General features: G+C 38.8%; 2 protein-coding genes across 2 annotated transcripts in view; one reads left to right on the plus strand and one right to left on the minus strand.

Annotated features, from left to right (window-relative positions):
• Window positions 1-13,658, minus strand: part of CPAP (centrosome assembly and centriole elongation protein) — a 31,852-nt gene extending 18,194 nt beyond the window's left edge. Inside the window, exon 1 of the mRNA XM_080377210.1 lies at window positions 5-13,658. The gene's annotated coding sequence lies outside the window, so the exon portion shown is untranslated. The remainder of the gene's footprint in view (window positions 1-4) is intronic.
• On the plus strand, window positions 10,647-25,749 carry PARP4 (poly(ADP-ribose) polymerase family member 4; the record flags this gene model as incomplete). The annotated part of the gene is given in 7 exon segments (XM_080376085.1): window positions 10,647-10,934; window positions 13,648-13,766; window positions 14,151-14,268; window positions 14,272-14,301; window positions 16,082-16,303; window positions 18,088-18,278; window positions 25,605-25,749. Coding segments are annotated over 7 exon segments (1,083 nt in total). The 3' UTR covers window positions 25,720-25,749.
• Between the last annotated feature and the right edge of the window lie 395 nt (window positions 25,750-26,144).

Raw genomic sequence — 26,144 nt, forward strand, 5'->3', positions numbered from 1 at the left:
AAACCTGCCGCCATCGCACAGCCTCCCGGCGCCACAGGCTGCGCCCCGCCCCGGCGCCGAGCATGCCGAGGGGTGTAGTCCCAAGCCGCCGCCTTCCTCTCCCAGTTGCGAGGCGGTTCTGCGGAGCTCGAACTACAGCTCCCAGGCGCCTCAGCGGCGAAACGGCCGTTAACGGGCACCGACAGCGCCGCGAAGAAGGGCGGCTGCAGCCACTGCTGCCCTGACTCCCGCCCGGGGCTGCCAGCGGGCGGGAAGCGGCGGCGGGGATCCCTCCGGGCAGCCGGGCTTGCCCCTCGCCCCTGAGGGCGGCCAGCAGGTGGAGGCGGCTCCCGGGTCCTCCGCACGTCGCCGCCGGTGGCCCTTTAGGGAGCCGGGTTTCTCCTGGGGCAGCGCCGTTGCCGAAGGGCCGTTCCCGCGCAGCGCGCCCCGGCGGCGGCGGCCCCAGCGCGGTGGTGAGGCGATGCCGCCCCGCTCGGCCGCGCCAGCCGCTCGCTGTGTGGCGTTCCGTGCAGGAGTGAGGCTCCGGGCTTGTGCGTTTTTTATTGCGGCTGCTTGTACCCTTTTAATCTTTAAATAGCGGCAGTAAGGGCGGAAGGGAAAGATAAATGGGCCAAACCTCCTCCCCTGGCTTTCTGGCGCTTTGTGCTGCAGGCCGCTCTGCGTTAGGGAGCGACGCTCGCGTTTCCCTCCGCCCCGGCGAGCGGCAGGGCACCGCGCCCGGGCACCGGCGGCACGCCGCGGGCCGAAAGCTGTTTCTGCAGCTCTTGGCGGCAGGTACAGACCCGAGCCTCAGCCTGTATAACCCAGGGCAGCCCCCTCAGTTGCCTACCGCTAGTTTTACTTTCTGCTGTCACTTTTTGAAGTTCCACAGGGTTCTTTCTGTTAGACGTCCCACCATCTTCCCTGTGCTCTGGTTTTGCCAGGTATGTTGTCTGTGCAGCTGTCCTCTGGCTAGATTCTTTGTTAATAGTGTTAAGCTACTGTGCTAGAAAATACAAGGGTTTGTACTCGTGCTTTATTTAAAGCGCAGCATTGCGTTCAGTCCCTTTAGTAGGACAATACAGTAGAGGTTTGTTTTCAGTTTACCTGCATGCTGAAGGCCTTGCAGGACTGCAGATTGTTCATGGTCTGTTGCTGGATGATAAAAAATTTATTTTTTGCTCTTTCTCTGTGCTAAAAATAGAATTCTTTGCTAACAACGGTGTTGAATTTGTTTAATCATGAAGTACAAGCTTGTGTGCTTGTATGGAATCCTTCTGAGGCTATTCAGGTCTTCAGGATCTCCACCAACGTAAATGGCAATTGTAAGAGTTAAACCAGTGGTAATTGTCATCAGTTCCACTTTGTATAGTTTCCTTATATGGTGCTGCAACAACACAGTATTCCACTTATAAAAGTATTTATCAGTAGTTAATTAATTCTCAACACACAGATTAAATACAATAGCTTTCTATACAGATTGTGAATTTTGGAAATCCTGCCATTCAAAAACAGTAAAGCCAAACACTGCTAAAATTCCTTGAGAGGTTTGGTTCTCTAGGGAAATGGTAGAAGGCTACTACTCAATGGTAGCATTCGTCAACAATGACAGAGAATAAAATCTTCACACAAGGGAGAGAAAAGCTGCTGGGGTCAAGACTTTGAACAGGTTTTAACTAAATTTCCTGTTCTCTGTCAAGTATCCCAAAGTTCACTTGTGCTTTAGCAGTGACAATTTCCTCCTCCTCCCAAGTGCGGCGAGGGTTACTGCCCCTTACTGTGCAGTACACTGTGCTTTGCTTGGCTTATTTGACTGGGTTGCTGTGCCTTTGGGTGCTTTACAGGGGTGTACGAGTGTGTATAGCCCTTCCTACCTATGACACCCAGGCTCTCCTGCTGTTGGGGAAGCAGGAAGATCCTTTAGGGAGGGCAGCTGCCTGAGCAGATGAGTGTAAATGATTTGGCATGCTCAAAATCTGAAGAGAGAAGTGGGACCAGGGGTCATTTATTACCTCTCGTGCTGGGAATAGAGAAGGAAGGGGTGTCTTTGCAGAGAGATTTGGAGCAAATGAATCCCTCAAGTTTACGCATTCCTTTCTGCTTACTAGCTGACCTATGGTTTATTTACAGATCAGTTCTCTCTATTCTTTTCTTGGTTCTTAGCAGCGTGACAGCCCTAAGAAAATGTAATATAAAATACTTTTGTGGAGTTTTGCACTTCATGTAGCTACCGATTTCAGTTGCTTTTGGTGTTTTCCAGATGTGATGTGGATATATAGACAGGGCCAATGCTTGCATTTTATTGTCTGTTTCATTGCCTTCTAATAAATTTTTTGTTTTGGCTGTGCAAATAGAGTTCATTATTTCCTGAGTAGACAACTTCTGGTGATGCTTTAGCAGTATCCAGAATCTGCTTTAGGGAATATATTGTGAAAACTAGTGCACACAGAGCTCTAGTGAAGAGGGAGGCAGTGTCCAGATCTATGTTACGATTGGGAAAGTGATGACAAAACAGCACAGCGACCAATTTTGTCTTCAAGCAGCAAAGGTATTTATTTCGTGCAGTGTTGGGGAGCTAGCCGATTTGCACTGGACAAAATAGCTGCAACGTTTTCAGTGAAAAGTTAGGTATTTTATACAGTTTTCATGAGAGGTTACACAACATCTTTACATAGTACTCATTTGATTTTGACACCTAATCATTCCATTCACAATAGGTGGGATCTGGGTGGAGTAGACCTTTCAATTTTCTTTGTTCAACGATTTCCTGACTTGATGGTCTCCTTATCTCCTTAAGGTGCCCACCTTATCTTTTCTAATTAGAGTACAACACAGAGCATCACCCAGAGCATTGTACCAAACTCATCCTGACTAATCTTTATTTTAAGACCTTGTTCTGTTTCAAAAGGAAGCCTTTGGCAGTGGCACATTTGTCTTTATATATGCCTCAAATTATCTTGTTTGTAACAAGATTCAAAATGAAGTTGATAAAGCAGCTTCAAGTATGACTTTATACTACAAACTAGGGCTTTTTAAAGGTACAGTTTCCCACAGAGTCAAGTTATAACAAGGCTGCGTCCTACAAGATCTTTCAATCACCTCCTAAGTATCTTGTGAAAACCTCTTAGGTAAAATATGGAGATCTGGGGGCTTTTTGTGTGAGCAGAGAGTACTTTTATGCCAAAAGCACTGCTAATGCCATAAGAAACAAAAACAAGAGCCACAAAATACAGGTATATCATGACTTCATGTGCCCTTTGATCTGCTGTCTGCCCAACCTAAAAGTATGTATTACTGTTAAGGAGTTGCCAGTTCCATCAGGTGTATAGTGCAGTAGATAATTTGAGCCCTCCCTATGGATTACCTTCCTGAGATAAAATTAAACAGACGTGTATAAAATTGTGTCTGCTAATGTTGATTTTCTAGGTTTTCAGGAAAACCCAGATTCAAATGAATTCTGTTGCTTTCTCTCCTTGACTAACAGCTGCTTATCTTTTTAGCTAATAATGTAAGTTATTCCACAGTAATTGGCCAAATGATTCCTTTTTTACTGTACCAAAGAACAACTTTACTTGCATACATTTAGCATCAAATAGGCCATGGAGTAAGAAAATAAACACATTCCTTAAAGGTATTATGGGTAACTCAAAATCTCACTCTAAAATTACCTCAGGCTAATGTGGTTTTGGTTTGGTTGTTTATCCGAAACCTTATCCTAGTCATCTTCTCTAGGCTTCAGTCATTGATATATTAATCAATAATATCGTATAAGGTTGTGAAGTGTTGTTGCCAGTGCCATTTAAACATTTCCTCTGCATTGTTACTGTCTCTTCATTTATTGTCTCTCTCCACACTACAGTGGAATCTTTCTGCAGGGTTGACATAAAGGCTTTGTTGACCTGGTAAAGGCTTTGGTGAAATTTGACCAATACTAATTTTTAAGCCAGAAAAATCTACTGGGTAATGATTTTCTTTGGTTTTTGTCCTAAGAAACTAGTAAAGAAATGGCTCTAATACAGTGTTTCTTGATTTGCACATACCTAGTGCAGAAAAATGTGAACACAAGTAGTTCAAACAGCATCTGTTTTCCTATTTGTGGTCTTTAATGTAGGCGGTGTTTCTTTATAGAAGTAGGAGGATAGAAGCTTAATCAGAATTTGCAGTCTATGTGGGAGTTCTCACTAAGTTGGAGAAAGGCCATTTTTGCTCCTAATGGCCTCCCCAAGAGCAAGGGCACTTAATATCAGACATCTTTGGCTAACACAAGAACTGCTTTCCTTTCACATTATCTTGACTTTCAAACAAGCAATTTCTTATTTGTTTTGCCTCATCTTGTGAGTCCAGGGTAAATTTGGGGAGGCCAAGTACTCTAGAGTGTCAGTTTTATTCAGTTATCTCACAAGTAAATTTATTTGGCCTTAAGTCACTGTGGAAAATTTACATCATCAAGTAGCTTTTCCAGAAATACAAATAGAGTAAAACCAAATGCTTTACCAGTGACACTGATACTAACCCTCTGGATGAGATATGGACATGGTGTACTGGGATCCAAAGAGTCATTGGTAAAAAGAATTTATGACCTGAATGTTCTGTTTTACAAGCGTATGTTCTATGCATGCTAGTTACTGTTAGCAGTGTGTCTGCATTAGCCGTTTGGCTTGGAGCAGTGATGCAATTTTAAGCCAAATCTTTTGTTTGTCAAGAGCTGCCTTTTAAGTTCTCAAAGTGGTTTTGAGGTGTACCTTCTGAATGCCTTTCAGGGAAAACTAAACTGGGCACCATGCTTGAAATAAGCTCAGTGGGGGCATTGGTTTTGGCTTCTGTCTGAACCCACCCAGCTGTAAGGCCCTCTAGCTCGCATGTAACGCTCATTTACCATTGATAGGGTTTGAAACTCTATAAAGCCCATGACATGCTGAGGAGCTCATGCTATATAAAAAGCTCAGTGCCCTGTATAATGTTCTCATTTACACTGTAATTGTCATTCTCATCAGTTTTTAAAATAACTTTACACTCATAGGCATCTAAGAAAAAAAATACACATTGATGATACATTTTAAACACTTAAACCAGATGCTGCCTGTATATTTTGTTGTTATAAATTTTACTCCTGTTTAAATAAAACTTTCCCAGCCCCTCATATCTTAGCATAGTTTGTCACAAATGACACACAGCCGATTTTAATTGAGGTTGTTTTACAGACAAGTTAGGTTGATGATGCTGAGAAAGAAGCAATCCCCCTACTTCTGTCTCTCCCTTACCTCTCCATTGCTTCCACTGCTACACTACTCCTTTTTGTAAATATTTGCCATGGGCCAGGGGGTGAAATCAATCAGAAAACAGATCTGGATTAAAATTAGCCTCTTGTATTTGGGGGTTGTGGTGGTGGTGGTGGTGCCAGGGGGGCATTGCTATGTTGGGTTTAATCTGGATCAATTTTCCAAAGTTCTTTTTAAATGTTGTGGATGGTGTTGTTTATAATCTATTTTATATATATATATATATATAAAAATCAGTGAATGGAAACATGAAAAGCAGTTTACGTTCTTGAAAGAGAGAGTTATTTTTTAATGGTATGGTGTGAAAGGGGAACTGAAAGCAAGGTTGTTCCAGTCTAAGTTAAGATAATTCCGCATTACTAGAAGTGGGTATTAGCAGCAAGAGATCAAGACAAGAGTTTGTCACTTTGTTCAAGCCATGACTTTATTGCAAACGTAGGTCACGCTAGATTTTCCACATAATTAAAACAAAACAAAACAAAACTGATTAAGAGATGTTCTGGGTGGATTTGATTACCATGCTAATAAAATGGGATTTGTTTTGGAACTTCCTAGAGTTGCAAAGAATATGTCTGATAAGAGACTACCTAGGTGGATAATGGGAATGAAAGTTTTCTCAGCCAAAATGGAAAAAAAAAAATTATTTCCCCTTTTAACAGAAGGGCAATGTCAGTCTTTGCAAACTGTGTGTACTTTAATGAAGTAAAACACCTACTGGTTCAGGAGAGGAGCAGGCTGAAAGTGTCCATAAAATAAAATGGTGGAGTAGTTAATTTTGTGCTTAATCACAAAAAATGACAAGTTCCAGATTTATTTCTGGGATCTCAGTAGGAAAATATGAAGTGGTGCAAGTGTTGTAGTGTTAATCTTGCTTCATGTAGAGAAATAAGAACTGTAGAGATTATGTCTCTGTTCAATATTTAAATGAAAATACTGGCTGTGTAGTACTGAAACATCACATAAAAATTAAGAGTAATATTCTGCCTTCACAAAAGAGCCAGGTATTTGTTTGGGTTTTTTCCTGGATAAATTGCCATGGTGTTTTTCTTATCATCAGAGAGGGGAAGCTCTGAATAAAGAGGTGCATCTTTGAACTGAGTTTTGGTTATATTATTGTTAATGCAAACATTTGATTACAGAGTGAGGAAGAGATGGTTGTAGAGTTAGAAGTCTGTGATATTGCGGTTTTTAATTTAAATACAGCTTTTTATTTTAAATATGTTGAACACGCAGCATGGATAAATCAAGGATATGCACAGCAGTGAAATCAGTGGGCTGCATCTATACTGGTACATTACATGCCTAGGAACGCTTGCAGGGATTGTGGCCAGCAGGTGTGGCTTGGCCCACAGCTGGACTAATGAATCCTCTTAAGAGATCCTCAAGACTGGGTGTTCATATCCAAACTGCCTAACGGGAATGGTCGTGGTGATGTTGTGTCTCCCAAACTGTGCCTGGAAACTGGGTGGATGCAAGCTGGCAGAAGCTTGAAGGAACATGATAATGCCTTAAAATATAAGTATTTGCATGACAGTGACAGGGAATTATGTACCATTATCTAACTTAATAGTGAAGGCATAGTACCTTATTACTTCTTCCATTTGAAAGTGACATTTATTTCCTTCTTTCCATAGCTAGCAATTACGCTGAGCTCATAAAAGTTGTCATATTAGAGTGCTTACTTCTAATCCACCCTGGGGAGAAGGTAATGCATTGTGTTATGATTTCAGGTTTTTGGTTTCTCCATATACAGTTTTTTTAGTTTTAAGGAGAGTATGTGTCATGGTTTAACCTCAGCCAGCAGCCAAGCAGCACACAGCTGCTGGTTCACTCCCCCTCAGTGGGGTGCGGGAGAGAATTGGAAGGGTAAAAGTGAGAAAACTTGGGCATTGAGATAAGGACAGTTTAATAGGTAAAGCAAAAGCCATGCACACAAGCAAAGCAAAACGGGGCAAGGAATCCATTCACCACTTCTCATTGGCAGGCAGGTGTTCAGCTGTCTCCAGGAAAGCAGGGCTCCATCACACCTAACAGTCACTTGGGAAGACAAACACCATCACTCCAAACGTCCCCCGGACTTCCTCCTTCTTTCCCCAGTTTATATACTCGGTATGACATCATATGGTGTGGAATATCCCTTTGGCTAGTTTGGGTCAGCTGTCCTGCTGTGTCCCCTCTTGTGGTGGGTTTGCATGGCAAGCTTTTGGTAGCGGGGGCTACAGGGGTGGCTTCTGTAAGAAGATGCCAGAAGCTTCCTCCATGTCCAATAGAGCCGATGCCAGCCGGCTGCAATACAGACCCACTATTGGCCAAGATCAAGCCCATCTGTAATGGTGGCAGCACTTCTGTGATAGTGTATTTAAGAGGGGGGAGGGGGGGATAATTGGCACCAGCAAGAGAGAGGAGTAAGACTGTGTGAGGGCAACAGCTCTGCAGACACCCACCCAGATCAGTGTAGAAGGAGGGGCGGGGGGGCTCCAGGTGCTGCAGCAGAGATTCCCCAGCAGCCTGCGGCTAAGACCATGGTGAGGCAGGCTGTGCCCTGCAGTCCATGGAGATTAACAGCAGAGCAGATATCCACCTGCAGCCTGTGGAGGACCCCGTGCCAAAGCAGGTGGATACCTGAAGGAGGCTGTGACCCTGGGGAAGCTTGCGCTGAAGCAGGTTTGCTGGCAGGACTTGTGGACCTCTGGAAAGAAGAGCCCAGACTGGAGAAGGTTTGCTGGCAGGACCTGTGACCCCACAGAAAATCCATGCTGAGCAGTCTGCTCCTGGAGGACTGCACCCTATGGGAAGGACCCACGCTGGGGCAGTGTATGAAGAACTGCAGCCTGTGGGGAGCACTCATGTTGGAGAAGTTCATAGAGAACTGTCTCCTGTGGGAAGCACACCGTGCTGGCGCAGGGGAAGAGTATGAGGAGGAAGGAGCAGCAGAAATAATGTATGGTGAACTGACCGTAACCCTCATTCCCTGTCCCCCTGCACCGCTTGAGGGAATGGCATAGAGAAATCGGGAACTAAGTTAACCCTGGGAAGAAGGGGTGGGGAGGAAGGTGTTTTTTTTAATTTGAGTAGTAATAAAATTATTTCCCCAAGTTGAGTCTGTTTTGCCTGTGACAGTAATTGCTGTATGATCTCCCTGTCTTTATCTTGACCCAGGAGCCTTTTGTTGTATTTTCTCTCCCCTGTCTGGTTGAGGAGGGGAGTGATGGAGTGGCTTTGGTGGGCACTGGGCATCCAGCCAGGGTCAACCTACCACACCTCTCAATTTCTTGTGCCCCTCCAGCCGCCTTGCTGGCAGGGCCTGAGAAGCTGAAAAGTCCCTGACTTAGTATAAACATTACCTAGCATCAACTGAAAACATCAGTGTGTTATCAACGTTCTTAAACTAAATCCAAAACACAGCGTTATACCAGCTACCAGGAAGAAAATTATCCCAGCTGAAACCAGGACAGTATGACTGAGCTAATTTCTCCCTCTCGCTTTTGTGTAACATTTCCTAATAGAACATTTTGTGAGTTACTTGAAATCCTCCCATTATGCATAGCTCCCACAGGTGATTGTCATTTTACAAACAGCAAATATGGTATATGTCATCCTCAAGAGTCTGTAGTTTAAATTGTGTATAACATAACATGTTGACATTGAAGGGAAAAGAAAGGAATGTGTGAAGAAAAGGAATATTGTAGGCACATAATTGTCTTGTTCAGAGCCCAGTGGTTTCCTGCTAACTCTGACAATGCACATCTGTTCAGGAGAGAAAATAAAAAATTGATGAATAACATATCGAGGTCTAGCAAGAGTGTTCCAAAGATGTGACATATTTCTTTGTGCTGTAAATTCAGGATCTTCCAAGATGCGTTGACACATAAACTGCTGATCTCCAGATGTGATTTGTGGGAAAAAATTCAAGGAAATTACCTCATTAAAAACAAGCTTCAAAAAAAGCTTTGCTAAAAAATTTAATTATTGAAAACAGCAAATGAACTAAGAGGTAATGCAGTACAATGGTATTAACTGAAATCTTTATTTTGGATCATTTTTATAAATACAGTGAGAAGAGAGAGATTTTAATACCTAAATTTTGTGAGCTTTCGGATGCTGAGAACAGCTAACAAGTGGCCAGCCTGTCCAGGGTAAATCTCACCCAAGCTTCAGAAGTTAATGTTGTGATTAAAAAGTGTCTTGTCTGTCTCTAAATGGGAACCTCAGAACAGATCGGGGCTTGGTGCTGCTGTATCAGGTAAGAGCTCTTGGTTTTAAAAGCTATACTTCTGTCATATGTGACAAAAAGTACATGCATTTATCATCTTATTTCCAAGTAAATGATATCTGATTTCATTCTGATGTAATATTTAATTTACCTGTGCCCATCAGTTCTTGCATACTTAATGTTAGCTGTTAGAGGTGCAAAATCCACTGCCTCTAACTTAATGACCATTTGATTTGAGTACTCTAAATGTCTTTATTTTGTCCTAACTATGCTGAAGGTTTCAATTTTCAGTATATATATATGATTCCAATAAAACAATGTGTGACTTTATAAGGCTACCAAAGCACATATTCTGATTACTTAGCATTCTGCCCAGCTTTTTTTTTTTTCAACACTTATACCCAAATAGCTTTGGGGTTGTACCATGTTGGCCACAACAGAACTTGGCCTGTTATTGGACCTCCTATGTGCTACTAAAAGCTCTGCAGAACATTGGGCACCTGGTCACCTTCATATCTTCATAGTTTCTGTGGAAAAGTGGACACACTCTGAAGATATCCCTGTATTAGTTGAGCTGAACTGTCACCTGAGTTCTGCTCTCTGCTGTCTATGGATGAAGTGCACAGGTCCCATGTTTCTAGATTAGATGTTTCAATTAAAATAGGGTCCAAAAAATTGTTTTAATGTTTTGTTTGGACTCTAGGATTGTACCAGTATGAATTGCAAATAAACAGGGTTTGGATTAATATTATAGTTATGTGCATAGAAACTGCAATTGTAACCTGTATTTCAGAATACATACGTTCTTGTGGGTACTGTTGATGTCCTCAGCTGTCATGATGTAAAAAATACTCAGAAGTAAAACGAGGAGTTAAGAGACATATGCATGCCTGCAGGGCTGTAATCTTACTGGCATCACAGAGACATGGTGGGATGGCTCCTGTGACTGGAGTGTTGGAATGGAAGGGTACAGGTTCTTTTGGAAGGACAGGCAGGGGGGACGAGGAAGGGGTGTCACCCTCTATGTCAGTGACCAGCTGGAGTGCAGGGAGCTCTGCCTGGGGATGGATGAGGAGCTGATGAGAGCTTATGGGTCAGGATTAAAGGGAGGGCAGGGACAGGTGACATTATAGTGGGGATCTACTAAAGGGCGCCCAAGCAGGGAGACTGAGTGGATGAGGCCCTTGATAGACAGATGTTCACAAGCTCTGAACCTCGTGGGGGGCTTCAACCACCCCAGTATCTGTGGGAGGGACCACACAGCAGGGCATAAGCAATCTAGGAGGTTTCTGGAGTGCGTGGATGATGACTTCTTTCTCCAAGCGATAGAGGAGCCAACAAGGAGAGATGCTATGCTGGGCCTTGTTCTCACCAACAAGGAGGGCCTGGTGGGGAACGTGAAGCTCAAGAGCAGCCTTGGCTGCAGTGACCATGAAACAGTGGAATTGAAGATCCTTAGGGCAGTGAGGAGGACGCACAGCAAGCTCACTACCCTGGGCTTCAGGAGAGCACACTTTGGCCTCTTCAGGGATCTGCTTGGTGAAGTACCATGGGATAAAGCCCTGTAGGTAAGAGGGGCCCAAGCAAGCTGGTTGATACTCAAGGATCACCTCCTCCAAGCTCGGGAGCGAGGCATCCCCACAAAGAGCAAGTCAGGCAAAAACACCAGGAGGCCTGCATGGATGAACTCAAACACAAAAAGGAACAGGTAGCCTGGGAGGAATACAGAGAAATTGTCTGAGCAGCCAGGGATCAGGTAAGGAAAGCTAAATCCCTGGTAGAGTTAAATCTGGCCAGGAACATCAATGGCAAGAAGAAAAGCTTCTGTAGGTACGTTGGTGGTAAAAGGATGACTACGGGAAATGCAGGCGGTCTCCAGAAGGAAATGGGAGAGCTGGGATATGGAGAGGGCTGAGGTACTTTACTGATTTTACCTTTTTCCATCCCTGTGTACACCTACAGTCCAGCTCCTTAACACATGCAAAGCTTCTACCAACTCAGCAGGCATTAGTATGGCTCAAGTTTTATGATTTTCTAGTTGGAGCTCTGTTTATCATCACAGGTTTTTTCTTTTCTTGCTTCACACGGGTTTTTGCAATCCAGTCCAATTCATTGATTTTGGAAGTGCTGAGCATCTCTTTCTCCTGTGAAAATTCTTGGGAGAGCTGAAACACCAAGGTGACTAAGACTGCTCTTGGTTGACAGGGAAGCAATATTGTTAGAACTGTTTCTAATTACTAAGTTAAAGGAACAAAAACAGCTCCAACACTCTTAAAGCTATTAAACAAATGCAGCTTTCACTTTTAGAGACTGCTGTTCAGTCATAGGGCAAGTATTTAGTTACTCTGTGGGAAGGTACTAGAAGCTACACTTGGTTTAAAAGTCCTGATGCTGAAGGGTATGACTGCACATACGTGTCTTAATGTGAAAGTCAGGAATAAGGGAGGAATTATCCAGGGAAGGAATAGACCAAGCTATTAAAAAATTAACATGCAACCAAGCAATGAAAATACATTTATTGTGTTGCTTCCATAGTTTTTCTAAAGAATGAAGTTTGAAATCCAGTCTTCAGGTTCATACTAGACATTCTGGCCTGTTAATGCAGGAGCTTGTCCGGGTGGGATTTCATTTCTCAAAAAAAAAATTGTTATTTTGCTGCTGAAAAATAGATCTATCTTCTTATATTAGTTCTTACTTTAGTATGATGTTGGACACTATTACAGTACATTTATTTACTGGGCATATGTGATTTTAATTACTCTGATTCCATTCCTGATTTTACAGTCAAAATGGTCAAGATACTAATTTTTTTCCCCTCAAGATTTTGGAGTTGCAAAATACAGTGTCCTTGAAAAACTAAGCCTTTCTGTAATGGTGAGAGAATATAGGAGGATCAGTAGATGAATAAGAGGTTTGCAGTTTTATACACATCAACAGTAACTTACATGTTATCGTGTACTGCAATGCAGAGAGGAATATTGAAAAGTACTTTAATGTTTTCTTCTTTCAATGCAGCCTAAGTCTACGCAGATAAAACTTCTCTATTATCACTGTAATTTTCTCACCGAAGTATTGCAGTAGAATAATATGTTTGCTTCTGACAGATGTATGTTGTCTGTTATGTGTTACATCTAATTTAAACCTTAAACTTTCTGATTAAAAATCTTTCAAAACACAAAAATGATGGAAATGTACAGCAATCAGTACAGTGAAGCCCTGAAAGGAGCTTCTGCTTGTTACTATGATACAAATAATGAATAATTCTGCTGCTTTTCAGTGAGTCATAGTGTATGGTTCTAAATGGGGTGAAAAACTTAAGTAGGACATGGGGAAGTACTTGGTACAATATCATGTGAATTAAGCAATAAATTGGGGATCAGAGGGCTTTATTGATCTCTCCATTTACTGTACCTCCGAGGAAAGCAAATATTTTGTACTTGCTGAATGACTATGTTCCCAAGAGCAATGAGTTTCCATTTAGATTATGTAGTTCACGCTTAAGATTTAACCAGTGTGTAACATGTAGAAGGTAGAAACGTATATAAATGTAAAAGAATCACTACTAAATCAACATCTTGCTTGCATCAAGCTACGTCGCTTCTCTTCATTCGCCGCACCTCAAGGCCACACACATTGACCTCTGTCTGCAAACTGGGAGGTGATTCCATGACTTCGTATGGTATCTTGTATTGTATGATTGCATCTATCAAATCGCTTTTTAATGTCATTACAGAAATAAACTAAACAGCAAAGACTGGAAGTTAAAGCTGAATATGTAAAAAAGATAGGCAGATTTAGCAGTCAGGCTTGGAACAGTTTGCCAGGGAAAATGATGAACTCGCCTTCTCTGAAATCAAGTTTGGTTGTCTGTTATGAAGCTTTGCTTTAAAAATAAAACAGTAGCTTAAATGAAGACATAATTGGGTAAAATATCATGTAATGTGTTATAGAGGAAATCATGTCAAATGACCTCTTGATCCCTTCTAACCTTTTAAACTATGAATATTCATAGTGAATCAGCATGGGGTATCCTAGGGATAGAAACTTGTCTAACTAGTTCAGTATCATCCACTTTCATCTAAAGAGTTCAAAAGGATGGGAAACATAGCGCCTTCTCATGTAGATGTCATAGCATGCAGATTAAACATCATCTTCCCTGGAGTGCCATTCAGGTAGGGTTTTCTTTTCTGTTTATTTAGTGGATTTTCTGTGGATATGTCTACTAAGATGCCATCAAGTATTGAATACATACATAGTTGGACACAGAAAAAAAATAAAGGTAAATTAATCTCACTGTAACTATGCCTCTGCCTTGGCAGTTCTGCTGTGTATTTAAAATGAAACTTTAATCCTAGAAAATGCTTGTGCCAGATCTGTATGGCTTTATGCATTGTTCATTCTGCAAACAGCTTTGTCCTCTGTTTTTCACAGATGAAGATTTCTGCTGTGCTTGTAACCTTTCTGGTTTAGTTGTCTTGTCTAAAATACATTCAGGGAAGTGAATGGTATTTTAAAGAATGTAACGTGTAAATAGAAACTATCCCTTATAAACTTTCTGTAACCTTTTTGGCAAAAACATTTGGGACTACCCATATTAAATCTGCTGTTGTCATTCCCTGTCCTCACAAAGTAAACAATATTAACTGTATTGTTATTAAATAATTATTTAAATGCCTATTTTCTCCCTCTTCTGGCAAACAAACTGCAAGACTAATTAAGACTGTGGAGAACAGCTCCTTAGACATTAGTGGCTGTGTTATAGGTATATGGATTTCTCAAGTCTACCTACCTCAAATTTGAGTAGAGAAGCATCCCAACAAAATGAGTGAGGTACTGCATAACTTGTACTGTTCATAAGGTAACACTGAATATGCTAAAACATAATAAACAGGAACAGTTTAGTTTTGATGGGTAAAAGATGAAGAACAGTTTCACACCATAGACAGTGATACGTTTGATCAGGTTTATTATTAAATTATTAATTTAATTATAAATTACTTTATAATTTTATATTTCTATTTTATAATTAACAAATTAATAATTTGATGATTAAATATTAAGCTGAGCGTTCTCCAGAAATTAGTTTTCTTCAGTTGCACAGAATGCTATTACTTTTGGTTTATGCTTTGCCTTCTGAGAGTGTTTCAGCAGTGTCCAGTCATTTCTGTTAAAACACTTTTTTTCTTAACTGTTGTGCTGCTGTTTGTATTTCATAGAAATGTGACTACAGTGTTTGATACAGATATTGCATTTGCAGCAATAGAAGGGAACAAAGAATTCACAGCTGAGGCTGGAACCAAGTAGCTTCAGAGTCATGCAATCACTATACTGATTAAAAATAAACAAAATTTTAAACCATTAAATTTGTAGGACTGTATTTACAACATACACACAAATATTTATAGAATCTCTTAGTGTTTTATTTGATGGTATCTGGTCTTTCTACAAGATTTTGCATTCTGTTGTTACTGCTGCAGTGATTATTCTCAAAGGCATTTAAATATTTTCTTTTTTCACTAATAAGTGAAAAAGACCTAACTAGCACTTCTAGCACTCTGGATCACCTTGAAGCAGAATCCAGCTGTGGCTGTGTCACAGAAAAGCTCATCATCACCACTGGAAAACATTAATAAAACATTAAATTGGAAAGGATCAGTTCAGCCCATTTTACTTTCACCCACAGTAACTCCTTGCCTGAGAAATACATTTAAAACTTTAAAATGTATCTTAAAATATGTGGTTCCAGGTTGTTAGGAGTTGTTTCATTCTCCTATATTTTTTCTGAAGCTCTTGGCACTTTTAGTTATTTTCAGCTCCTTTTAATATTTTTATATTTTCTTAAATAAGATAAAATGCTGCAGAGGTGAAATGTAAAGCCCTGGTGTTAACCAATCTGTCAGTCTGATGTTGAAATTGATTAAAATAAGTAAAATGACTGATAAGACTGGGTTTTTTCCAACAATTTCGTTTTTTATTTTTCATACTTTTAATCGGAGTTGCTTAGTTTAAATGTATTAGTTTAGGGATTTCTTTCTGATTGCTGCAATAATGCTGATAATTCCCCCAAGGAAAGGAGAAGGAAAGAGATTCCTATTTGAGTTTTCAAACTGCAAACCTTTCCTTCCCTATTGGAAACACATCTTCTTTGTTCCACTTTTGAAAGGCTTTGTTTTTTATAGCATCTCTGTTCATAGCAAGGACAGTATGCACTTCTGATTTATGTATTTTTTTAATTCTAGTACTTCTCACAAACTGATAGTGGCAGTGACAGTTGTAAAAGGTGATATCTGTGATTTTTTTTTTTTTTTTTTTTTTTACCTTGTAGTAGAGAATCCATCCAGTGCTGTTTTGCAGAAGAGTGAATCAGGTAAGAACATAAAACCACAATATTCCTTTCTCAGGTTTTCACGTGAGACCTGGGATATAGGTAAAGGAAATGGAAGTTGCACTTTTCAGGCATTAAGAGTAAACCACATATATTGCTTAAAACTTTAAAATACAGCTATATTCTGCTGTCATTCCATAATAAGAAAAATGAAGATACATGGGTACATTTCTAATGAAATAGCACTTGTCCACTGGGCTGATGATTTTGTTTCTCTTTCTATAGGCTTGTATGCTTGTATTCCAACCAGAGTTTGAAACGGCATTTGAAGAAGAGCATCTGTCCAGTGAAATTATTATTTTATTAGATTGCTGGAATTCTATGGCTGGTTCAGCTCTACAGCAAGCAAAGCAGATTGATTTATGTGTTTTGAAACTATGTGGTTTCAGACAAAGAGTGAATGTAGTCAAATTTGTCACACGTGAGTTTCCCTATTTCCTTTTTACTTGAGCGCCACCTTTTACCTTCTTGTCATGGCTTAATTTTATGCACATCGTTATTATCAAACCAAAACAAAAACAACTGCAACCAGGAACATGTAGTAGCATGGAATACTTCTGTGATATTCCAGTCATAAAATTTAAACTTGTGTTTCCATATTGTTGCTACATAATATTTTGATGCTTTATATATCAATCTTTTATCACAGATTTCACAGAATTTTCTTCTTTTTCAATGAACATAATAAATTTATTTGGTATCACTGAAGGAGTTTATTACACTAAGTAGATCAGTTTGGTTGTATTCTAAAAAATGCTTCTTTGTAGGGGATGCTTATCATTGCAAAACTGTTATGCTTCTCTTTTTTTTTTTTTTTAATTTCATTCCTTTAGGCCATCTTCTAGGATTTTCCTGTAATTTAGTCTATTTGAAGTCTATTCTTCCCAGTAACAAGCACAGCCACATCTGAATATTAATTCCAGTTTGGCTTTAAGCGATTGCTTAAGTTGTTATTTTGAAGCCAAGTAGCTGTCAGTGTTAGGACATTTTTCAGTATTTCTCCCTAAATTTATCTTTCAGAGTCGCATACTTCTCATTGCCTGCTCACAGCAGAAAGAGATGAAATTACTGATTTCCTTCTGGAAATGTATAATTTGTAAATGAAGGCACACTTTGCCCAAAGGACTTCCAGTGAAAAGGAAAATGCTTTTGACACCAGAAGATCAGACAGACTACTTAGGATGGCAGATTTTGGTTAGTACCGTACATTGTCAGTGCTGGAAGTAGGCTTCTTATCTGTAACTGAAGCTCCTTGATGCTAGCATACTGCATAACATGCTAATATAATGGGTGTTTTGAAAATGGGATGATAAGATGCAAATGATCAGTGCAGAGTAGCACAAAGGGAAAAACAACACTGTATACCTGTACAGTGTTGGGCTTCACCCAGAAAAAAGATGCTGGAGCCATTGTGAGTAGTCTTTTTGAAATGGTAGCCCAGTGTTCAGCAGCAGTCAAGGTAAACACTTGGGTAGCTGTATAAATCTGTATTGCTTATGGCATCTTGAATACTGTAGGCACTTATGGTCACTCCATCTCAAAGAGAAGAGCTAGAGAGACAGAAAGCGAAGATGGCCAGATATATGGAAGAACTGCTGTACAAGGAGAGGATTTGTCCTGATATATTTTTTTTTTAGCCTCTGTTGAATCCTTACACAGTAATCTCTTTTCCAGGATAAACAGAAGAACAGTGGAATACACATGGTTAGCTGCTCTTTCTCACCTCTTAAGGATAACAGTACACCCAGCAAAATAATCAGTCAGCAGATTTAAAACAAAAACCAAACAATCCTTTTCATGCATAATAAATAGTGGAACTTCTTGCTGTGCTTGATTTTGAGGCTAAACTGTAATTCAATTCAGAAAGTGGGTTAGGCAAATTAAAACGTAACTAGCTTCTAAATGTAGTAGTCTGGATGAAAACTCCAGTTCAAGATGTTCCCAAACCACTGATTACTGAAAGCTCTGAAAATTATGTTGGAGTAAAATTTACCATTTTCCTTACCTATTTTGCCTGTGCCTTTTGCCTAAGCCTGAGAAGATACAGCACTAGATGGATCTTAAGCTGTATCTTTGATAGTAATTATAGAAGAGCAAGAACCAAAATAATCTAGGAATTAACTATTTATAGTTAGAAACCAGGAGTAGTAGATAATGAAATAAAGATTAAATTATACATTATATGTTATTTTAGGAAAAAATAAATTAAATTCAAACTAAAATTGTAATACTTTTCAGTCTGCTACTGCAACATTGGGAAACATTTATGGAAGATCTTACGTTACTTAAGTCTGCTATTTCCTTCTGAAGGACAGCATAACATTCTTCCTAAATCGGATGTACACATTCAGAATGAGAGTGTGACCTTCCAGACCATGAAAGATGATGTCCAACATACAAGTTTGTTTACATGTGGTGTTGGGTAAGTACAAAGTTAGCTTGCAATTATATTTTGTTTAAAATCCATGCTAATTTATTTGAAATGAGAGGTTAATAAACGGAGAACTGTCAAGTGCCCAAGCGTACTGTCTTAAATATATATTTATGTTTAAATAAAATGTAGAAATGTTTGTGTACCTTCAATAATGGAATGGAAAATATGTAAGGAATTTCAAAGGTCAGATGCCTACAATAACATTAACTGCATGTCCAGATAATTTTACCTATTTATATCTTTCTTCATTACAACAACTTTACTATTTAAGCATATAATTGGAAAATACAATAATTAACACTTTAAAGCTTTGCATTTCATGTTTTAGTATAGTCTCATTTTATGAGTGCATTTTCAATGTATAATTTTGTTACTTAATTTAAATTTGTTTTGTAAGGTAATTACTTAAAGACAAAACAAGCACTAGACTTCTCAGCCATCAGAGGAACAGGCAAAATCTCACAGAAATTCATTGTAATGTAGTTTGACTGTTTTCAGTAACAACAAACTGGAAAGATATGTACACAACTAATGTGTTTTTTTTAATTTTATTTTTAATATATATTTTAATATATATATAATATATATTAAAAATATAATTTAAAAAAAGAACAACGGGGTTACAGTTACAAATTTCAAGTTGCAAGGCATAAATGGGAAACTGTCAGGTTCTTACCATATCCTGGGAGGGTTGGCAAGGATATGTCAAAATAAAGACCAGTGGTGAGGGCATGTTCTTCTAGGACTGTTTTTTTTAAATGACACCTTCACCATAGCTCCTTCAACATTCCCGACATCTCACGGCTGTGGGCAAGCACACCCTTCAGGCCACATACCAGACACCCCAGCGGTCTTCCAGAGTAATCATATGGCGATAATAGAATTTGCATCAACACACAGTAACGAACAGGTGGTATGTGTCCAATAGCAGCATGCAGGCACCACTTTCAACATATTTACACACCTGTTAAGTTCATGTTCAGCATATTTACATTCATTGATTATTGGCTATTGATATGATGGAACTAGGCCTGGCAATGGATTAGGTCAGTGCTGGCAGTCTGAGAGGGTATAGCTTTTAATAATGGTTCCTCTAGACCACTAATATTAATGTGCTCAACGTGCAACAATCTGCTTTCAGTAGGCAGGATCTGTATTTAATGGGTTACATTAGTAGAGTGTAGAGAGCTTTATGGCCAGTGCTGGAGGCCACGATGCCTGTGAAGGACCTTGAAGGCTAAAGAAGAGAGAAAGTAAGATCAGGTTGGCTGAACTCCTGGAGGAAAAAGGGGATATGAAGCGAGGCCGGAGTGGATGCGCGATGCCATGTCTCGGCAGCTGGCTGAGAACATGAAACTCACAGAGATAAGAAAGAAGAGAGAAAAAAAAATGCAAGAAGTTCAGTACGTTTGTAGCTTAGTAATTAACCAATTATATGTAGTCAAGAACAGTGTGAACAGTATTGATTAACCAATGATATTTTAGTATGTTGCGCATGAACAGTGAACAAGGATATGTAAGTGTGGGTTTTGGACTAATAAAAGGTCTTCTGGTCGGATTCAGAAGTCCGTGTCTTCATCTCCTCAGTAGAGTAATAATGGTGAAGAGCTCTAAAAGAGAAGTTTGCTCCAGTTCATACTCTTGTGTAGACAAAGAGAGCGTTTTCTAGAAGGCTGAATTAATAAAGAAGACTACATCCGTTTTAACTGTGATAATTCTCTGTGGGTAAATGAAAAAAAGTATTTTTAAATAGTGCAAGATTTGTACTTTACAGAGTTGTACAAGGCAGCAAAATCTATAAAAACACTTTTTAAAGAATGGTAAACTTTAAACCCAAGATGTTGTGCATTCTTAGCATAGATACAATTGTACTATTTCATTTTGCCTTGAAGGGTTTTGGTGAGGATTCACTAGGTCACTAAGCCAGTGGTATGGTCCTGTTGAGGAACCAATCTACTTTCTGTCTGCAAAGATTCAAGAAGTACTGTGCTGTTTCTCACCCAAAAGAATTCTTTTCTGCTTAATTGTTCTCCTTTAATCCTCTACAAAGCTCTCATTTGTGTATATACCTATGGAATAGCTTTAATCAGACTGTTGGTGAGCAGAGCCTGCTGTTCTAGTGTTTACTAGTTACTAGCACTGCCAGGCTAGTTAAGTGTTATACTGGTTATATCCATGTTGTTCAGATAGTAACATTCCCTAGCTGATACTGGACTTAGCTGTAAGTTAACTTTGTCCATGCTAAATAACTGCTGAGACTGAGGTTAATTAGTTCAAGATTAGGATCATTTTGATGCAGCATTATTGGTGTTTTAACCTAAGTTAATTTCTCTGCAGAGCTCTGCACTGCAGCATGTAAAAACTCATGTGCCATGTAATGTCCTCAGATGTTTTTAGGAGATATCTAATACAGCAGCACACTCATTGCATCAGTTGCTTTCAGTTGGCCTGTCCAAGGGTAGAATTTTAAAAATTCCAATTGAAAAAGCTTGCAGTACTGATTAAAACCAAAATATTTAGATTTTGAAAATTTTGGGGACAGTTTTTTTCTTCCCCATTACAAGAATGTCCTCTATTGGCATGTGTGTGCATGTTTTTCATAATCTTAACCCTGCCATTGTAGGCCATTGGTGATTTTTCTTTTCCTGAGACATATAACCTTTTAGTTTTATGAAGATCAGTATGTATTAGTCCAGTGAAAGTCCATAGCTTTTATATAGGACATGGTGGAAGATAATGACCTGTTTTACAGATAGACTTTGATCTGATGATCTATTAAAAATCAGCTCTTATCTAGTTAAAAATGTACCATATTTCCGTGTTGGTTTATTTGAGACTTTAGACTAATTCTTCTTATGAAGTACAGCTTCTTCTTACACTGGAAGGATAGAAACAAAGGAAGTCCGAAATAGAGGAAATGCATATCCCTGCCCGAAGTTGAGTGAGGGAGTAGAGAAGGTTAGAAGAGTGTAGACAGTTAGGCAGGCCAGTATATTCACATGAGCTCTTCCATTTACATGTTCCTATTTAGAGTGTGAAAGTATGTTTGTTAGGTGTATGTTCAATTTTGACAGCAATGTTTCTTTTAGCTGATCATATTTTTTCTACCTGTTTCATATGTTAATACTTAACAATCTAGATGAAGAAACAAATCTTGAAAAACATGATTATTTACCTCAGCTTGGAAAACCTAACTATAAGTCAGTTTACAGGCTTTGTTGTGGTTGAGAATAGGGTGTTTTCTATATATCTTGTTCCCACTAGTTTCTTTGTCAAAAGACTAAATTCTGTAACCTTGTACATATCAAAACCAGTCTTTAGCTGAACAATGATTATCCTTTTACAACAGAGCTAAAACTATTATTTTTGATGTTATTTTGGTTTCTGCTGCAATATAGCAAGTTATTTTCCTTTTCTTTCTCTTATATTGCTTGTCCTTACTTTACAATCAAAGTTTGTCAATCTGTATGTTCCTGTTGCGATTTGCTACAAGCGTTTGTAATTCCTGATAGTGCTGTGGGAGTCAGACAGGTCAAAGGACAAGGCCAGATGAAGAGTACTCTTCAATCCTTTGTGCATAAACCACAAAACCATTTCTTATAAAAAATAAGGATGCCAAACCATAGCAAACTGGCCACTCTAGCCATGGATTGCTGATGTCATGCATTTTATATTGGCAAAAGTCATTCTAGGGGAGTCTATGTCAGGTGGAAGTCACAAGGAAAGCAAAACTTGAAAAATCTCTCTTTAGTATTGCAGTAAACTATGGAACTTTCTAATTTGTTTTCAGTATTAGAACAGTGGTAGGAGACACAAAAGCTTTGCAGCAAATGGAAAGAAATAAATATAAATGACAACCTTGAAATTCAAAGGTCAGTAAGAAGAGTTGTCAAGTGGAAAGCTGTATCATGATAAGCAAGATTATATCAGTTGGATTAAGTATTAGATGGGGCACAGAATGGGAATTCATCTGACCAAATACATGTGTGTACATTTAGCAATAAATCAGTCACGTCTGCCTTTCTCTCACGGTGAATAAAGATATGTATAGAGCTTGATTCATCTCATCCTAAAGTTAAATACTTAAAAACAGTTCAGATTAATTTTCTTAAGAGGCCTTTTTCTCAGCACTGATCCACAGGGATCACTTCGTCCAAGCTCAAGTGCAGTCTATCCCAATGAACAGGAAGTCAGGCAAAAATGCCAGGAGGCCCAGCATGAACATGGATGAACAAGGAACTCCTGGAAAAACTCAGACATAAAAAGGAAGTATACTGACAGTAGAAGCAGGGACAGGTAACTTGGAAGGAATATAGAGACACAGTAAGGTGGATTGAAAACCAGCTAAATGGTCAGGCCCAGAGGGTGGTGATCAGTGGCAGAAAGTCTAGTTGCAGGCCAGTGACTACCATTGTATCCCAGGGGCCAACAGTGAGGCCTGTCCTGTTCAAAATCTTCATTAATGTTCTGGATGATGGGACAGACTTGCACCTTCAACAAGTTTGCTGGTGATACGAAACTGGGAAGAGTGGCTGATATATGACAGGGTCATGCTGCCATCCACAAGGACCTTGATAGGCTGGAGAAATTGGCTGAGAGAAACCTCACGAAGTTCAAAGAGCAGAACTTTTTACAGTGTCCAAAACAGTTCTATCATCGTTATAATTTATTTTATGTGGTATATTAATATAAGTAAAAGTAGGCCTGAATGAAAAATTCAGTGGAGGTTTTTTCTTTTTCTTATTTTTACTGTTTTGTCTTGATGTCTACATTATTATGAAAAAAACAATACCAGTACCTTATGTACATTATAAAAGTTAGATTTTTCTGGAAATACTGCTTTCCTGAGTAACAACTCCAACATTTGCAATTAAGGATCGAAAAACAGACATGCATTCCAAAAACCGTCTGATTAAAAAACAACTGTAAAATGCGATGCCATGAAGTTATTAGAAAATTCCTGTTTTTCGAGGCAATAGAAAAGAAGCATTGCCATGGTCAAGATGAAAGAAAAAGGCACTAAGTCAGTGTGATGTTATGGCTCCTGACGAAGGATTTACAGAGAAGTTTAAGGTTGCGGTAAGTCTTCCACCACTAGTCTTTTACATATAGGATGCTATATGTTGAAATCAAATCCAGTAAGTCTTCCAGGTGCCCCAGCTTCATATTCTTTTGTGCAGCAGAGTCCGCCTAGCATTTGCATCCTCATGACTCTTTCTTGCTATTTATTTTAAAATATTGCTTCATTCTGGGCATAATATTTTATGTATGAAGTTTGTATGTGAAAGTTGTAAAGTATAGCCAACCTCAGCATTAAGAAGAGATAAATATTTTTGCTATATTTTTGTCAGACACTTTTATCAAATTATTTCTAAACATTCAACCATTACCATACGCCACATGGATACAGTGGGAACTGGAGTAGTAAAGTTGTGATTGACTCTTGTGGGAATTAACTCCCGAAGTGCGGTTCAAGTTTTCTTCTTCTTCAGCAGAATTGCCAATTGTTGAATTTAAAAAATAAGTTTCTCAATTTTTTTATACTAATTAAACTTAATATTTGACAGATTTTGTTTTTACATAATTTAGATTATTACTATCTAAAAATTAATTTTAAATCATATATTATCTTCTAAAGTGCCTTAAACAAATGGTTATAAATTTGTGTCTACAGTGAGAGTTTTCTAAGACATAAAGCTGCAAGGATGAGTAGAATTTCAAAAGTATTTAATATGGAAGAATAAGTACTTCAATATCCTGTTGAAAGCCTGTCTGACCTGGGGTTAGTAAACCATTTGACAGATAATTTTCATCATGGGAGTTGTCTAATTTTTGGCAGGGAAAAATCAGATAAAATGGGATTGATTTTGTAAATACTGTGTTTAACAACATACATAGTAAACAATTTTGTAGAGACTTTGCATTCTTGGCAGAGGAGAGGGATCCTTTCTTTGTTTTGAGTAAGAGGAATGCTTGTTTTTAGCACCTTTAACAATAATTTTCAGAAGGAATTTTGTTGAAATAAGTTAGAAGAGGCTAGTGTTGTCATTGTGCATACTTTATACAGGAGTGATTGCAAAATGACTTTGTTCTTACTGTTTAAGGGTTTTTTACAAAGTAGGCTAACTACAACATTCCAGCGCAGTTACAGACATTTGACGGTATATCAAAGGTTGTTGAAGTTTAATATTTGAATCACCTAAATTAATTATGTGGATTTCAGGTTTTGTATTTGTGTAAGCTTTTTATAAAATAAAGTAATTCTCTTATGTTTGTTTTGTTCCTGCCAAATACATACTCAGTGTCCTGAATCTTTGGCTTATCCCTATCTTTGTTTCCATAGGATGGCTCTTGGGATCTCAGTCCACAGTTGGGAAAAATCTTGAAATTTTATGTTGATCATTTAATTAACAATCTCCTTATTAGACAAGACATTCAGTCATTTGATAAATACCCTTCTGTCATTAAAAAACAGTACATTGTGTTCTATTTCCTAACTGTCTCATTACTCTGTCTAGTGGAGCTCTCAGTAAGATACGCTTACAGTTTAGATGGATCTCTTAAAAGAAGTGCCTGATGTCAGTAATACAGTTCCTTCTCAGCTTCTCTCAATATATAGTGTCCTGATTGCTAAGTGAGCCTATGGAAATATGTGGAGGATGTGAGATGGAGCAGCAATACAGGTTCTTTTATCTCAGTTACTGTATCTGCTATATTATCACCTACTAACGAAAAAAGTGAAGAAAAGTGTCTCCTAGGAGAGAGAGAGAGATCACTTCTGCTTTTCACATTTCAAGTAATATAAATAATACAAATAGTACTTTTCTAATTCTTACACACACACAGGCATCTGCAGCATTCAGTATGCACTTTGCCTATACACCCTTTGCTGTCTGATTCTGTCAGCTGGTGCTCTTTGCTGGCAGCAGACCAGAAACCCTGGGGGGAAAAAGGCAATTCCTTCTTCCTGAATTGTTAGAGGGTGCAGTGGTTCATCAAAGGACAAAACTCTTACAAGTTTCCCATTATTGCATGGGTTAAAATCAAAGTAGATTAGAAACTCAAGCAAACACAAACTGCAGAAATCCCAACAAAGCATTACCAAGTTGAAATTTGAAATCTGGGAGCATGTTTGTCAAATCATTACTGTGAATACTCTTGATAGTAGTGATTGTATGGCGAAACAATTAAATAGCATTAGGACAATTGATACTGTGATATTAAAGTGATATGGAGTGATTTATAGAAAGTCCCTTTTCTGTTGTCAAGAAATTATTTAAATAGCAATACTGCTTCCCTTTTCTTCTTCCTTAGGCTCAAATGGAAAATAAAAGCTACTGCAGTTAATTGCTATTCTTCTGCTACAGTTCGTACGCTGCACAAAGGAATTGAAAGGGAGAGTTTTCAAAACACTGATGAAATTGCATGATTCATCTAACTCAAGGTGTGCTTTTAAATAAAATCTTATCATTTAATATAGTAATATAAATCTCAACCTACAGAAGTTCAATTTCATCCTGGAGAGTCAATGACTATACGACAGGATATGGCTGTAGAATGGAATGGAACATACTAATCATATTGGTGGCACATGGGCATGTGATTTCTTTTAAGAGGATGGATGGAGGAAGGAATACTTTGCAAAATATGATACAAAATTTGAGAAGTATAGAAAGTAGTAGAAGATATTTGTACATCTTATTGGAATCATTGAATAATTCAGGTTGGATACAACCTCTGGAAGTCATCTCTTCCTTAAAGCAAGGTCAAGTCAGATGTTAGATAAGTTGTTCAGGATCTTGCCCAGCTGAGTTCTAAACATCTTTAAGGATGGAGATTCATCAACCTCAATTT

This window comes from Falco punctatus (genome assembly GCF_963210335.1).
Source record: "Falco punctatus genome assembly, chromosome: 2".
In the NCBI taxonomy this organism is placed as follows: domain Eukaryota; kingdom Metazoa; phylum Chordata; class Aves; order Falconiformes; family Falconidae; genus Falco; species Falco punctatus.